At 37.5% G+C, this 16,435-nt stretch overlaps 1 protein-coding gene across 4 annotated transcripts in view; it reads left to right on the top strand.

Moving 5' to 3' along the window:
* Positions 1-16,435, top strand: part of CPEB4 (cytoplasmic polyadenylation element binding protein 4) — a 71,517-nt gene that overhangs the window by 14,761 nt on the left and 40,321 nt on the right. For all 4 annotated transcript variants that reach the window (XM_011990186.1, XM_011990185.1, XM_011990184.1 and 1 more), the window contains exon 2: positions 7,351-7,432. In XM_011990186.1, the coding sequence (XP_011845576.1) occupies positions 7,351-7,432 (82 nt within the window). The remainder of the gene's footprint in view (positions 1-7,350; positions 7,433-16,435) is intronic.

Here is a 16,435-nt window from a genome sequence, read left to right as displayed (position 1 = left end):
GTATATGAATGCCAGATACCCCATTATTGTGAAAATTCAAGCACCAAATTTGTATATTGTTTGTTCTTAATGGTGAGCCACTCACCTCTTGATGCTTTTTCTCACGGAATTTTGTTTTGGTGAAATTGAACTTTATTTTAATCTTTCCAAAGGTATGGACCTCAGAACTTGAAAGAGAGAGCTGTTTCAGGTTTTGAGAGCAAAGCCCTTCTCTTCATAAGGAAATCTTAAAATAGTTCCTGTAGAATATTTAAACTGGACTACATCATAGCTGGCCAACTAGGATACAAGCTATAAAGCACACCCCTAAGGATCTAATGAAGTTAACCTGTTGAATGGATTTGCTTAACTCAGTGGTTCTAAAGAGTAATCCCTGGTGTCATTTGGAAACTTGTCAGAAATGCGAAACCTTGAACCCGACCCATGCTGAATGAGACTGTGGGGATGGACCCAGTCATCTGTATTTTAACAAGACCTCCAGGTGATTCTGACGTACTCTCAAGTATGAGAAATGCTGGCTTAGATCAACCATCTGGATGTTAAAAAAAAAAAAAAAGGCCACAAATGATTATTTTGGTCTGTGGTATAATTACAATTTAGTTGTTTTTCCTGATAGGACAGACCAGCAGGTTCACGTGCTGCTTGTGGCAGCTTCTGGAATGTTATGAAAAGCGTTGTCATTAGCTATGTACTGATGTAGGTCTTCCCATTTTGCCCTGGCAGGCAGTATCATTCAGGTGTATACTAAAAACAAGGGTCCTCTCTGAAACGTTCATTTTGTTTTGTCAGAAGTTTATTTTTATCAGCTTTGATTTTCATAGTGGTATCATAAGGCTTTTCTTTTAGAAATTGCCCTGTGAAGTAGGGATGACAGAAACTGAAACTAACCAGTTACTGACATTCAACTCAGTATATTAAATATAATAATTAAGACTACAAAATAAGATAAGGTTTAAGCGTTGTGATAAAGTTTGCTTTGCTTAGCTTTGAAAATCATTGGTGATCTTATATTTTCCTTCATGATTACTAAGCTCACATGTTCTAGAGTCAGAAGGCCTGGGTGCACATTCTGCCTCCACTTACCTGACATTGATGGAATTATTTAATTACTCGAAGCTTCAGTTTCTTCATCTGTGAAGTGGGATAATAACTGAACATACCTAATTGTATCAGGGTTTTGTGAGGAATAAATGAGCTTATGAATGTAACCCATAATGTCAGCTACTGATAGCAATCCTATTATTACTGTTACTACCACCAGTACTACTGTGGTTAATAGATAACCCAGAGATGCATTTATGATAGATTTCTAATTTGTGTGCCACTCTGTCATCTCAGTGGGGAGAAGGAAGATAAGGTTTCTCTTTCTCTTCTTATGGTTTTAGTACCTCTGATATATATCATTTGTATAGGTAAAATATAAAAGGTAACATTTGTATAAGTAAAATATAAGTAACATTTGAGTGCCTACTGTTTGCCAGGCACTAGCCAGCATGTTCATACCCTCAGAACCCTTAGAGTGCCTCCTTTATTCAAATGTATGTCTTAATTAGTGTGGTTCTTTGACTGCCATGATCATTACCCTACCCAAGGAAGGATCACTTGGTTTATAGTAAGACTTGGGTTTGAATCCTGACTATGCCACTGAACTATGCAGTAACGAATCTGTGTAGTAAATTGTGTGAGTTTTCTTTAGTCTCAGTTTTTATTATTACAATAGGAATAATAGGCTGGGTGCAGTAGCTCATGCCTGTCGTGCCAGCTACTTGGGAGGCTGAGGCCAGAGGATCACTGGAGCCCAGGAGTTTGATGCTGTGGTGAGCTGTGATTGTGCCACTGCACTCCAGCTTGGGCGACAGAGTGAGACCCTGTCTCAAAAAAAAAAAAAAAGGAATAATAATAATAATGTAACTTAGGAGGTTTGAGGATTAATTAAGACAGTATTAATAAAGTGCTTAGTAGATGCTCAATAAAAGGTGGATCTGCTTTTCTAATTTCTCCCTTTAGGGTGCCAGGAGAAACTGGCAGTGGGGTTGAAGCAAACTGAGTTGTCAGTATCTTTTGTTTTATAAGAGATTCTTTAATCATCTATCTGAAACCACACTTAACTTTCCCCAGCGAATTTTTTAAGTAGATTTTTTTTTTTTTGAGAGAAGCTTATTTTATGTTTTGTGTAGCGTAATTAAAATGCCATGATTGTCCTTTTTTTTTCTTTCTTTTTTTTTTGAGGCAGAGTCTTGCTCTGTCACCAGGCTGGAGTGCAACGGTGTGATCTCAGCTCACTACAACCTCCGCCTCCCAGGTTCAAATGATTCTCCTGCCTCAGCCTCCCAAGTAGCTGGGATTACAGGTGCCTGCCACCAAGCCCAGCTAATTTTTGTATTTTTTCACCATGTTAGGCAGGCTGGTCTCGAACTCCAGACCTCATGATCTGCCCGCCTCGGCCTCCCAAAGTGCTGGGATTACAGGTGTGAGCCACCACACCTGGCCATGATTGTCCTTTTAAGACTCTAAGTGATCATTTTCTTGCTAATTGATCACTGACCCTTGCCTTTTTGTGGACAAAAGTGATGGACTTTGATTAATAAATTCTCATCCTTATTTTTGGTTCCTGCCATAATTGTCATAATTTAAACTGTAAATCTTGAAAGAGCAAGATATGTTAGGATATCAAAAAGCTAGAATACAAATGTATTTTGGAATTAGGACAGGGACATTAGAGATCCAATCAAACCACTCCTTTTATGGACCAGGAAAGAGGTCTAAAGGACGAAAGTGCCCAAGCTCATGTAACACGACAGGCAGAGTTGAAGCTTCCTAGTGTCTAATGCCCATTCCACTCATTTATGCTAATGTTCATGTTTTGGTCATTAGCTCAAGTTCAATCAAGAAGAGCATCACCTAACAAGGTTTCTATTTTACAGTTAGTTTAATCTTTGGAATCTTTGGGAAATGGAGCCTAGAAAATAGGTCAGTGGTTATATTTGATCCAATTAACAGTTTAAAAAGGCAAAATCGAAGAATGAAATATGGAAATCAAAGCACTCTTACACTTCTGATTTGACTCTTTAATTGTTGCGTAGGAAAACCAGCATTGTTTGTACTGTTCTTATACTTTGGGTTTATTTATCTGTGTCCCCCTTACCTATTTCCTAATGGTATAGACACATTTTAGGACTTTTTAAATTAGATGTTAAAAATGGACAGAAAAGATCAGTGACGGAGTAAATCAAGAATGACAACCTTAAAACCTGCTCTGAGAACAGAATGCTTACTTGACAAAATATGTGGCTTTTGCACTCTTTGAATTACCAAAGCGTCATAAACAAAATGTTTATAGTAGCTATACTTGCTAATAAGTTTGGGTCGTGGGGAAGAATACATATTAGACTAGATTTGTCAAGAATGAAGTACTTGTGCCGTTGGACCTTCTACCTTGTAGCAGTCTGTGGAGGCAGTTTCCTTCTGAGTCCCTGTGGAGTCTGAGAATCCTTCTCAAAACACCTTGCATCTAATAGTCAGTACCAATTGAACAAACTTTATGTATTTGTATTTACTTGTCGTCCCTGTATTGTAACAAATTATAGGAAAAAATTAGTATCATTACTAAAAGTTAGTGTAAAAAGGGTGAATAAATTTTTTTTTCATTTCATAAAACATTACTGAAAGTTTAAAATTTAATTTAGGATTTTCGTTTTAATGTACTTTACCAGTTAGAGGTCAGCAAAAATCTTTGTTTCCCGCAATATGCTTGGGGTGCCCGTGGGGCAGGCTAGTGGGAGGAAGGTGTGGAATCGTTTACTAAATTCCATTCATAATACCACGTTTAAAAACCTGTAGGTTGCCAGGTGCAGTGGCTTACACCTGCAATCCCAGCACTTTGGCCAAGGTAGGCGGATCACGAGGTCAAGAGATCAAGACCATGCTGGCCAACATAGTGAAACCCCATCTCTACTAAAAAATATAGAGATTACCTGAACATGGTGGCACACACCTTTAGTCCCAGCTACTCAGGAGGCTGAGGCAGGAGTATCGCTTGAACCCAAGAGACGGAGGTTGCAGTGAGCGAGATCATGTCACTGCACTCCAGCCTGGCGACAGAGCGAGACTCTGTCTCAAAAAAAGAAAAAAAAAAAACCTATAGGTAAAAAAACAAAAACAAAAACTTACAGGTAAAATGGAGGCTTCTTGACTTACTGGAAATAGTTCTTATAAAGCAAACCAAACAAAAATAGTCTGTGTTATATTTTTTATCAATTGCTTCTTTTCAGTGCTCTTGTCATTCAGTGATTGACAAAATGCATGTTTCAGAAATTCATTAGGTTGCTTACTCTGTTAGTTGCATGAAAAACAACACTAAACTTAATTCCTCCCCTCCCCCAAAAGAAAACAGACAGCTCTTTAGAGGGAAAGGAGGAAATGTAAAGACAAATCTTAAGGAAGTAGCAGAGAATAAAGATTTTAAATGTTTAGAAATTACATGAAGGAATACATCCATTCATTGATTTAGCAAACATTTGCGTGCTTTCTACCTGCCAAGACCTATGTGAGGCAGAGTGATACAGAAATACAGGACAGTGCTTCTTAACCTGTTTTACAGCATGACACACATAGAAAATGATAATTTTTAAACAGAGATCATCTGCCAGGAAGCTCCTGCCACCTCAGGATCTTTTGGGTAGTCTCGTGGGCTTAGGACATGACTGACTTGGCACACCATCACCCCGCTGTGGTAGGCACACTGGAAATATTTGATGTGAGACATAGTTCCTGTTCTTGGGAAGCTCACAGTCAGTGAACGGACACCAGGAATTTTTGCCTCCAAGACCGGTTTGTATTGGAGATGGAAATGGATGGTCCTTGTAAAGGTGTGGTTCATTGCTGAAAGAGAACATATCCAGCAACTGCAGAATGAGATAGTGTAATTTTATATTAACTTCTAAACCTCAAATTATGCCTCAAGTCTACTTGGCTTCTGCAAGAATATGCAGGTTTTGATTTAATTTAGTGCTTGAGATGAGGAAGTGTAAACACAGAACAGCTTCTCTCTTTTGGGAATACTAACCCTTAGTCTGATCCTGGCCATGTGTACTCCTGCCTCCCGTTAGATAGATCTTGTTCAGGAGATGAGGATAATGAGGAAAGAATCTGGTGGAAGAGGTGAGGCAAAGATGTTCTGGAGGGAGTCATACCAGTTTAGAGCAGTATAGGATGGTAAGGCACCTGTTCACTCTTCCCCATCCTCATCCTCACCCTAACCTTCCAACCCCTGGGGGAGAACTTGAAATACCGTCTCTTACCTGTAATATTGGATTCTACCTAAATATACTGTCCTTGGACTCCTCAAGTTGCAGTTGTATTATAAAACCACTCAGTGCACATTACTGAATATCTGCATGATGAGATGGGATCAGGAGGATTGGTCCCTATTTCAGGGAAGCAGAATAATCCTGTGGGTAAGATGTGTTATAAAAGCACAGAGGAGAAATGTTAGGTCCATCCAAAAAGAATAAAAATGCTGTCAAGTGGAGGACATCCTCTGTCAGCTTAGAGGTTCTAGAAGTTAGCTAGGAAAGTAGAAAAATGAAGGGGATACAATTAGGAGGTGATTTTTTTAAAGAAAAGTCAAAGCTTTGAATTTAAATAGTAATGTAAAAGGAAACATAATTGAATAGAAGCTTTTAGAAATCTCCTTGCAGATTCCTTTGGGATCCCCTTTTTCTTTAATATTCTTGCAGCGGCCTTTGTGTGTTTATGTACAGTATCCTTAAGGTGGGTCAGAACATTTATTATTGCTTCGTCTCAGTTTAATTTTAAAATGTTTTCATCTCCTACTTCTAATTTATCAAGCTAAACCTTAATTTTAGTTGTCTCTAGTACTCTTCATCCTGAGGAATGTCAGAGCACTTGGGATGTTGTATATTTTAGGATTCCATTCCCACTCTCAAAATGCACTTGGTTAAGCCAGGGGTTTAGGTCAGCAATGTACCCCACACTCTTCCTTCCTTTTAATTTTAATGGCAACAAAATCAAGCCTAATTTTGCAAGTTGAGAGTAAATAAGAATTGAGATTTTGTTTTGTTTTGTTTTGCTTTCTCATCTAGGTTCTAACTCTTATTCTAACTGATCCTTTTATCCTTTATTTACCAAAAGTAATGACTGGGTTGTTTGGGGACCTAATAACATGTTGCATTGGGGGCAGGGAGGGACAGAACATGCTTCAGCAGTTCTCTATTGCTATTCTCATCCTTCTCCTTAGAGAAAGCCTCGTGACAGTAATGAGAGCAGCTTCTGTGCTTCATTATTCCAGATTTATTTTTATGTTGGGGGAAGGGAGAGTCTACCAAAAATTTTTTTTACATGTTTTTTGGAAGGAAGGAGGTTTTTTTTCAACTTTCTATATACGTTATTAGTTTTAAAAACAAACCTTCAGAGAAGGCAAATCATTAATAGTCAAGAACAACTTTGATAATACATAGAGATGGATAAATCAATATTTTTATTTTCATAAAATAAGTATATAATTTATCTTGGCTGGATCCAGTGGCTCATGCCTGTAATCTTAGCACTTTGGGAGGCTGAGGCAGGTGAATCCCTTGAGGTCAGGAGTTCAAGACCAGCCTGGCCAACATGATGAAACCCCATCTCTACTAAAAATACAAAAAATTAGCTGGGCATGATGGCGGGTGCCGGTAATCCCAGCTGCTCTGGAGGCTGAGGCACAAGAATCACTTGAACCTGGGAGGCAGAGGTTGTAGTAAGCTGAGATCGCACCACAATACTCCAGCCCAGAACAGCGTGAAACTCTGTCTCAAAAAAAAAAAAAAAAAAAAGATTTCTCTCATTTGTTTTTGTATACTTTACCATTTAGTAGTCTTACAATCATTTGATGACTTTTTAAACCTTGCCTTATAAGAAAATATAGCTATTTTGAACGGCACATATAGGTACCAGTCTAGCAGATAACTAATGGGACAAGTTTGGAAAGCTTTGCCACGTTTTTGCAATCTTAAGTGATGGGAAAGAATAATGATTTTTTTTTCTTTTTACATTTATGTAGTGTTCTTAACTAATACAGAAAATAGTTTTAATGGTTTTGGCTTTCTGAATAAACGTGATGCTTTTGTTGAAATTATTATTAGAAATCAAATCACTCTTTGCTGAGCCCTGTGCATACACTTTTGTGGTTTTTGATGTTTGGTGTTAATAATAACATTTAGTAATAATGTGCCTTATATAGAGAGTAAAATTGCTACTTTGTGATCTGTGTCCCATCTAATGAAACTTACTGTCCTGTTTTATATTTAAATGCTATTTTAAAAAGTGGTTTGTGGCTGTTTGTGTCTACAGGATCGCCCCAGGACATTCGACATGCACTCACTGGAGAGTTCACTCATTGACATAATGAGAGCTGAAAATGATACCATTAAAGGTAAGTTTAGAAATATACCCAATTGATTTTAGACAATAGCTTTAAATGTGTATTAACTATTGAATCTGATACACAGTATGGCAAATATTATGGAGTCACTTTGTATGCAGTAAGTTCTATCAATTTTACACATATACCTCTTTTTGTTAAAATATCCAACATATTTGATGAACCTCTACAGTGGAGCCATCGTGATACCAGTTAAGAGTACTACATGCATACTAATTGCCAAGAATGGGCAATTAGCTCAAAGATACCAACCACATCCCTTATTATTATTATTTTTTTAATATCTCAGGCAATAACTTCTCAGTGCCTCAATTGTTTATGTCTACCTACTTATGACAGTGATTATATCCCAGGAAGAGTTCACATGTTGGTAGAATTTTTGCCTAGTTTCATATTTTAAAAAATAACCAATAGTTTCAAAGTTAAAATGAAGTTTCGTAGTTCTCAGAATTTTTTTCTATGTATTATGTTAAAAAAAAGTACTATTTCTGCATGGATTCTGGTCTCATGTTACTGACAAGTTGTGTTACCTTGAATAAGACATTCTGTTTGACTAGGCCTCAATTTCTTCATCTTTGTAAAGACATAGAGTTACCTCGGGTACTTTAAAAATAAAATGTAGATGTCTGGACCCCATTCCATACATGGGGTGCGGGCTTGGCATGGTATTTTTTTAATATCTTAGGTGATGCTAACGTCTAGCCAGGAATGAAAATTACAAGACTAGATATTTCCTAAGGGCCTTTCCTCTGACGTTGGGAAAAGTATCTCACAAAACATTTTTCTGGATAAAAATATCAGTTTATTAGAAAGCAGGTGTTTTTTTTTTGTTTTGTTTTTTTTAGAAACTGAGAATGTTTGGTTTATTTGGTCATCCCACTTAAGTTGTTGGCTGATTCATTCATTCAGTGATTCAATGTTTATGACACTGCTTTGTGCCAGACATAGAACTTTGCACTGAGGTCAAAGGTGACAAGGCAGCCTGTTGTTTCAACTGGTGACCCGCTTAGCCTAGTTTCCCTTTGAGTTTGGCTTATCATGTTACTGATGCAGAAAAACATTTTATGTATTTTTCAGTAGACCAATGGTGACAATTTTTTTTAATGAGGAAAGCTTTTAGGTGTCTGGAGAGAGGGAAAATAAAATAATGTGTAAAAAGTAGGCATCCATCTGATGTGATACCTTTGAAATAAGAATTATTTGGAAGGTCTTTACTGAATTTCTCATGGAATTCTGGTGGATGACTCTCGTGCAGATGCATGCTAAATAGCTGTGGAGAGATGATCTCTCTCTCAGAATTGGCTTTATTTTTGCTACTTTTTAGCACTCTGACTTTGGGTAGTCTTCAGCCTCTTGGACCCTTTGTTTTCTCTTCAGAAAAACGGAGAGTCTAAGGTGCTATTTCTAGCACCAGAAAAATTGTACACTCTTAAAAAATAGCTAAAGGAAAAATATGAATAAGGTCTGTGGGTTGTACCAATGTCAATTTCCTGGTTTTGTATTATAGTTATGTAAAATGTTACCTTTTGAGAACACTGGATAAAGGGTACATGAGGCTTTCTCTGTACTACTTTTCCAACTTGCTGTGAATCTATAGCACTTTGGGAGGGAAAGGAGGGAGAATCACTTGAGCCCAGGAGTTCGAGACCAGCCTGGGCAACATGACAAGACCCTGTCTCTATATAATAAAGTAATTTGAAAAAGGAGAAAACATGGTGAGACCCTGTCTTTATATAATAAAGTAATTTTTTTTTAAAAAAAAAAGTTAAGGTCTGGTGTGGTCGCTCACACTTGTAATCCCAGCACTTTGGGAGGCCAAGGTGGAGGGTGGCTGGAGCCCAGGAGTTCAAGACCAGCCTGGGCAAGATGGTGAGACCTGGTCGCTACAAACATTAAAAAAATAAAAATAAAAAATTAGCCAGTTGTGGCAACCCACATCTATGTTCCCAGTTGCATGGGATGCTGAGGCAGGAGGATCACTTGGGCCGGGAAGGTTGAGGCTGCAGTGAGTTGTGTTCCTGCTCTTCAAGACCCTGTCTCAAAAAAAAAAAAAAAATGGAAAAAGTGGTTAAAGAACATTTGTATATTCTTAATGTGTTTAATTCTTTCAGCAAATTTTAAAAGAGCTTCCCATACACTAGGTACTACAGATAATAAGTAATTAGAAATCATTTTCTAAGTGCCTATGTGTTTTATCACAGAAAACATAGGCTACAAACAGCAGTGGATAGAAACAACTTGTTATGTGACATTTTAAGAAGCAAGCCTCTAACTAATACTTAGGTTAGATAAAAGAGTTGGCACACATTATTATTATTATTATTTTATTTTATTTTATTTTTTGAGACAGAGTCTTGGTCTGTTGCGCAGGCTGGAGTGCAGTGGCGCGATGTCAGCTCACTGCAACCTCTGCCTCCTGGGTTCAAGCAATTCTCCTGTCTCAGCCTCCTGAGTAGCTGGGACTACAGGCGCCTGCCACCACGCCTGGCTAATTTTTGTATTTTTAGTAGAGATGGAGTTTCACCTTGTTGGTTGGGCTGGTCTTGAACTCCTAACTTCAGGTGATCCACCCACCTTGGCCTCTCAAAGTGCTGGGATTACAGACGTGAGCCACTGTGCCCGGCCAGCACACGGTATTCTGATACGATTGACAATAGAATTTCCTTGGCCATCAGTTTTAGCCAGGACATCTCTATCAGATTTTTTTCTTCTAGTTTGCTCAACGGGTAATTGTTTAAAGTTCTGCCTTTATTCTATATTCTCTTTTTAAGTTCTCCTTACCAATTTTTACTAAGTTAAGTTTCTTTAAGCTGATATTATAGGGATAATCAAAAGTTAGTCTGATTGATAATCTGGGAACATACAGATTTTGTAAAATAGTGATTTATGGACTGCAGCATGACGGAATAGAAAGACAGTGGGTTTTGGAATCAGATCTGGTTAAACTGCCACCTGTCACTACAGTCTCTGGTGGCTGTGAGGATGACATGATATGATGCAGCTATAGATTTCAGCATATTGCCTAGTTCATAGAAGACACTAAAGAAATTACATGTATTATTACTAAACATCTAAGTCTGCTTTCATGCTCATCAAAAAAGCCAGCTTCAGTTTAAGTTTGGGTGCCAGTCTGGCTTGAGTATATTACAGGAACCTTGTGTGTTTTTTCCTACAAAGAGCAGTGAAGAATTCACAGATGAGTGCATGGACCTAAAATGCCAGATTATAGTTATGCTTGTTTTCTTTTTCAAAGAAGATCACGACCTTTGGATCACCATATAGCCTATCACTGCCAAGACATTGTTTTTGCTCAGGGCAGCATTTCATTTCTTGTCGAACTACCTTCTGATTTAGATAGCTATTTTAGGAATACTATGCTTGATTTTAACAGTGGTTCATTCTATTGTGAAATTTTGTTTAAAGGTAATAAAAATAATAAAATTTGAATAACCAAAAAAATTATCATTTTGAAATAGGTGTCTAACACCTACCAATTCATTTTGAAAATAAATAAAATACTTTTCCAGTGGTCTGCTTCCTTAGAAACAGAAAATAGAAAATTGACATTAGCCACGTGTGGTAGCGTACACCTGTAACCCTAGCACTTTGGGAGGCTGAGGTAGGTGGATCACCTGAGGTCAGGAGTTCGAGACCAGCCTGGCCAATATGGCAAAACCCCATCTCTACTAAAAATAGAAAAATTATCCGGGTGTAGTGGTGTGCACCTGTAGTCCCAGCTACTCCAGAGGCTGAAGCAGGAGAATTGCTTGAATCTGGCAGGCAGAGGTTGCAATGAGTCGAGATAGGGCCACTGCACTCCAACCTGGGTGACAGAAGAGAGAGACTCTGTCACCGCCCCCCCAAAAGAAAAGAAAAGAAAAGAAAATTCGTATTAATTCTGAGATTAGTAAAGAACAATATACCTCTCAGAAAAAAAAAAAAAAGATTTGATTGTTTTAAAGACTTCGCAATTCAAAGACAACTTTAATAATCTTAAAAATAATTTCATAAATTATGAATGACCTCATTTGTTTTTCTCTTTCATTTCTAGTTCCTCGTAGGTATGCAGTTTGTATGTGTATGTTTAAATAATAACGCCTAAAATTGCTACGGAAACTACAAGTTGAATCTATTGGTGTGGCTATTATTAACTTAAATTTTCAAAAGAGCTAGAAAACTTAATTTGTATTTTTCATTTGGGAACAAAAAATCTCCCTTGCTGTAATGGAGTTAAAAAATTTTATTTTTACTATCAACAAAATGCTTAACAGGCCTAGGAACCTTCAAGTACAGCTTTTGAATTTCTTTATGAATGTGTTATTGATTCCAACTGCTTTGTTGGAAAACTTACGTTTTTTTAAACAAATGTTCAAAGGAGTACCTAGCTTTCATAATTCAATTAGGTTTTCTTGTAATTTATTTTTAATTGCTTTTCTAAGAATTTTGAGGCTACTACGATTTTTTCTATGTACAGGGATTTAGCTCTTTGTGCTGGGGGAAACGGTTCGCCTCATTCCTTATCTCCCTGTCCTTTCTCTGGTCAGCTGGCAAGTCTGAATGTTATTTTTATCCACGAAATTGTGTATTGCCTTCTCCATAACCAACACCAGTGACAATCCTCTTCCCTAGAGACGGAATTCATTTTCTTTACTGCACACCCAGTCTCATAAGCCTAGAGCCTGAGCTACAGGCTGATTTTGAATTTTGATCCCCCAGGTGGCAGCTTGTGCATTGCTACAATATTATTAGGCTTATCAAGTTTTTTCTTCACCTGGACAGAAAAACTTTTTACTACTGTAGATGCCTAGATGATTATTTGGGGAATATTGTATCTTATTGTTATTCGTGTTTTTTCTCGCTTGTGAAATTGGTACTTGTTACTTAGAAATGGAGCAGCATGAAACAGATTAAAACCACATGCGAGTACATCTGTTTTCAGCCTTCTGAAGCACAGGTTGGATATAGTGAAATAAAGATTCATGAGGCAGTGTTACATTCAGTGTATAGAGAGAACTCTGAAAATTAGGGAGCCTTTTTTCTTTTCTGTGTGTGAAGGGAATAAAGAGACAAAAATAGTGCTTAAAAATTATCAGATGTCACACAGAGTATAACAATCCACAGTTTCATGATAGTGGTTGAGTATTTTATATCCAATATATGAAAACAACATAATATTCAATTTGCTTCATTTCACTAGAAAGCCAAAACGAGACAGCAAAATTATTGAGAGAACAAAGGCAATCTACAGACTGTCAAAACATTATAGTTGTTCTTCAGATATTAAATTATGACTCAGATATCATATTATTCCTTTGAATAGTGTGAAAATGCAGTCTTTTTCTCTTCATATTGTTGTAGAATGTATCTTGCTTTCCGTTTTTGAAAGGGAAGGCTCAACATATCCACTGCAATTCCTCTGAGTTTCAGACATTTCAAGTACTTCATTTGAATGTAAGCAATAATGATTGCATTCAGAAATGCAAGTTGTTTAAAGTGCCAGTCTTTTACATATCCCCATGGTGCCCAGGAAACCTATTGCATATGTAGAGTAAGTAGTGGAAGCATGTTATACATCACTGCCTCATGTGTTTCATGCATTGCTTTAAGAGCTGTGGATCTGCTCCAGAAATGCTATGTATTTAATTCCTGACTGCCAAAGGTGGTGTGACCTTGCATTTTAAAACACTTTCATATTTTTTCTTGCTTTATCTACATGTTAAATTTAGAGACCCTTCGCTGACTATTTTTCATTGCTGTAAATTTGTTTGAAACAAATGCTTAAATGAGTGGGCAAGTGATGATTCCATCTGTGCTTCTTTTCTTTGTTGCTAAGCAAAAGAATTTATAATAGCCTTTCTAGAAGAAGATCATGAAACTCAAGTTGAAAGTTTAGTACACAAAGCTTGTTTCATCAGTTTTATAAAAGTTTTTTTTTATATCATTGTAAGAGAGTGGCTGTTGGGATTATTTAAATTCTGTATCTTTACAGTTGGGGTAGAATTAATTTAGTGCTACTTAAAAATATGTAATAAATAATAGGAAACCTTAACTTTTCTTTTGATACACCATTTTACTAATATTCCTATATTCCAAATTGCACTTAGTTGACTTAGAGAACACATGTTGTACACTGGTACAGAGACATTAGAACAAGTATTTTATACAGATACTGACTTGATGCAGGCTGAAATAGCTCTAGAAACCTGCTATGAGAGTTGCTAAATGTTGTCACTTATTTATTTCATATGTTATAAATTTGAAGTAATTTGGGAATAAGTACAATTTTTTCAAAACAAAAGGAAGTCCTACTAAAATAGGTCCTGTTGCTTTAATATTAGAATGATTATTTCAGGTAGGAATGGTGGGGAGGGTCTATAATTTCTTACAGTATTTAACCTTTTTCTATTTAAATTGGTTTGCCTATGGCAAAATAAGAACAGATTACTGGTACCCTAACCTCCAACTTTTTTAAAGGATTAGATGGACATTTTCCTTTAAGGGACATTTAATGGGGCATGATTCAAAGTACCATAAGGAAGAAATGGATAGGCCAGGCATGGTGGCTTACACCTGTAATCCCAGGGCTTTGGGAGGCCAAAGCAGGTGGATCACCTGAGGTCAGGAGTTCAAGACCAGCCTGGCCAACATGGTGAAGCCCGTCTCTATTAAAAATGTACAAATTAGCTGGGCGCAGTGGTGGGCGCCTGTAATCCCAGCTACTTGGGAGGCTGAGGCAGGAGAACCGCTTGAACCTGGCAGGCGAAGGTTGCAGTGAGCCAAGGTCAAGCCATTGCTCTCCAGCCTGGGCGACAAGAGTGAAACTCCATCTCAAAGAAATGAAGAAATGGATAATGCAAACCGGTTAATTTTACTTGGATTTATAATCAAATTTCTCCTTCCAAGTAAATTATTAGTATGTGGTACCAAATGTGTCTGGCGAATCGAGGGATCTTTAAATATCATTAAGTCTTTAGGATTCAGAGTTGGCCGGCAGCTGCCTGCGTGTCTGACTGAAGCTTTCCTGAACCTGGCTGGCTCTTTCTCGCTGGGTTTGGATGATACCAAGTAATTCAAAGTAGCGTAACAGGGGAGTGACTTAAGTCTCCTAAGAATTAAAAAGTTGCCTTACTTCTCAGAGCCTCATAAGTAATGTAGGAAGTTAAATAGCAAAGAGTATAATTTACACTGGGCTACAATTAATTGCGTGTGTGGCTATATAGGAATGAAGTGTGTTTCCTCTCCTCCTGTACTCTCCCTCCCTTGACTGTGGAAATGGAACATCCTAAACAGTCTTTCTCTTGCCTTGGCTTAGCTGTGCTGTAGGATGGGACCTGGGCTTCTGTGTTGAGGTAACTTCTATTGTGAGGAAGAAGAGGGCGAAGTTGTGTGGCATGATTTTTTTGTATGAAAAGTGAAGGGTCTATTCTTAATTTTGAACAACTGCCTGCTTTCTGTTTTACTTTTGATCCGGATTTGTTGGATTCCTCACTGTACTGTGTAGGTTGAACTTACAAAGATGTGGATTTTGAGCAGTGTGATTACCCCCTTTCGGATTTGGGGTTGCTGTTGTTTTTGTCTTTTGGGTTTTTATAAGCGGGGGAGGGGAAGGGGAAATGCCTAGGAAAGAAAATCATGTGATGTATGTGAATGCCGACATGGTCATAGGATCGGACTGAAGTCTTCCTCGCTCTAGCCTCTGAATGGAAATCAACTCGGTTCAAACTAAATGCATCTTGTGTGTGGGCCAGATCCTCATCTGCCCCGTTTACTTACATAACACATACTAGTCCATGGAAAATAGTGATCCTCTGCCCTCTACCTGCTACACGTTTGTGACTGAATATTTAACCCTTGTTTTTATTTGGTCTGAAAATCAAATAAGCAGTTGCCACAAAGGGGAAGCTTGTCTTATGTCATTCATGATGTGGGTCCGTAATTACTTAAGCAGCCCCTTTATCTTCATCCTGAACATTGAACATAAGGGATCCTATCTTGAGCCCATGACAATTGGTTATCGTTTTATTCTTTGTTACCTGAGTGAGAGGTGAGGGTAACGGTGGGTGGGTGGGGGAAGTATCATAGTAAACTTTTTATGTTATTAGAAGGTTAAACACACATTTAAAAGATTTTTTAACCCATTAACATTATTTTTTCTTTTCAGTTGTAGTAAAGCTCTCTTATTCTATGGTTATTATGACTTAATATTGTTTAACATCCATTCAGGGCAGGGATTTAACTACGTGTGGTAGTTAAAAACTTAGAGATAAATCAGAAAACAAGCAACAATCAGGTAACAAATTAACAAGTACTTTTCTTTAATGTTTTACTTTGTCATGTTAAGTTTTGTGTACAATTTAAGCTTATGTTTTACCATCTGGACAGGCAAAAATAGTAATCTCCACTCAGAAATGAAATCAGAATGACGATTAAGTAGTAAGATTATCAGACTTTGTCCACAGTTTGTCAATGATAAATATTAGGGACCTTCCTACTGTAAAAAAGAGAAGGGGGCCCACAACATTTATGGTGATCCATGCCATTCATGTGCCACATCTCAATTAATAGAGTGTATTGTGCACCTTTAATAATGTCACTTTGTTTTTCTATGTTTTCCTTCTATAGTAAAATTCTGTAGAGGTGACTCTTGCTGTCTCATTTCCTGACAGCTACAAAAACAGCCCAAATATCTGCTTAATAAAAAAACCCTTCGTTTTCTATGAAGGTCTTAAGGCTTTCCTTGATCCTGTTACATAATCCATGACTGTTATTTGCTGACTTTGGGGGAGGGGAAGAAATGCCGCCTGATTCATAGTTGTCATAAAAATATCCAAGATTCTCTGCATTTAGTTTAGCAACAGGAAGGAGGGAACAGTTCACAATTGTGCCACAGAATTATTACTTCCCAAAACTCCTGCATGGACTTTCTACCTGAATATTGTATGCAGTTGATTCATTTATCAGCTGTATGTGCCTGAATTGTGAATTTCTTGTTTT

Source organism: Mandrillus leucophaeus, unplaced genomic scaffold, assembly GCF_000951045.1.
Source record: "Mandrillus leucophaeus isolate KB7577 unplaced genomic scaffold, Mleu.le_1.0 Scaffold372, whole genome shotgun sequence".
Classification (NCBI taxonomy): Eukaryota; Metazoa; Chordata; class Mammalia; order Primates; family Cercopithecidae; genus Mandrillus; species Mandrillus leucophaeus.
The sequence above is the reverse complement of the archived record's forward strand: the minus strand, read 5'-3'. Positions and strand labels throughout refer to the sequence as shown.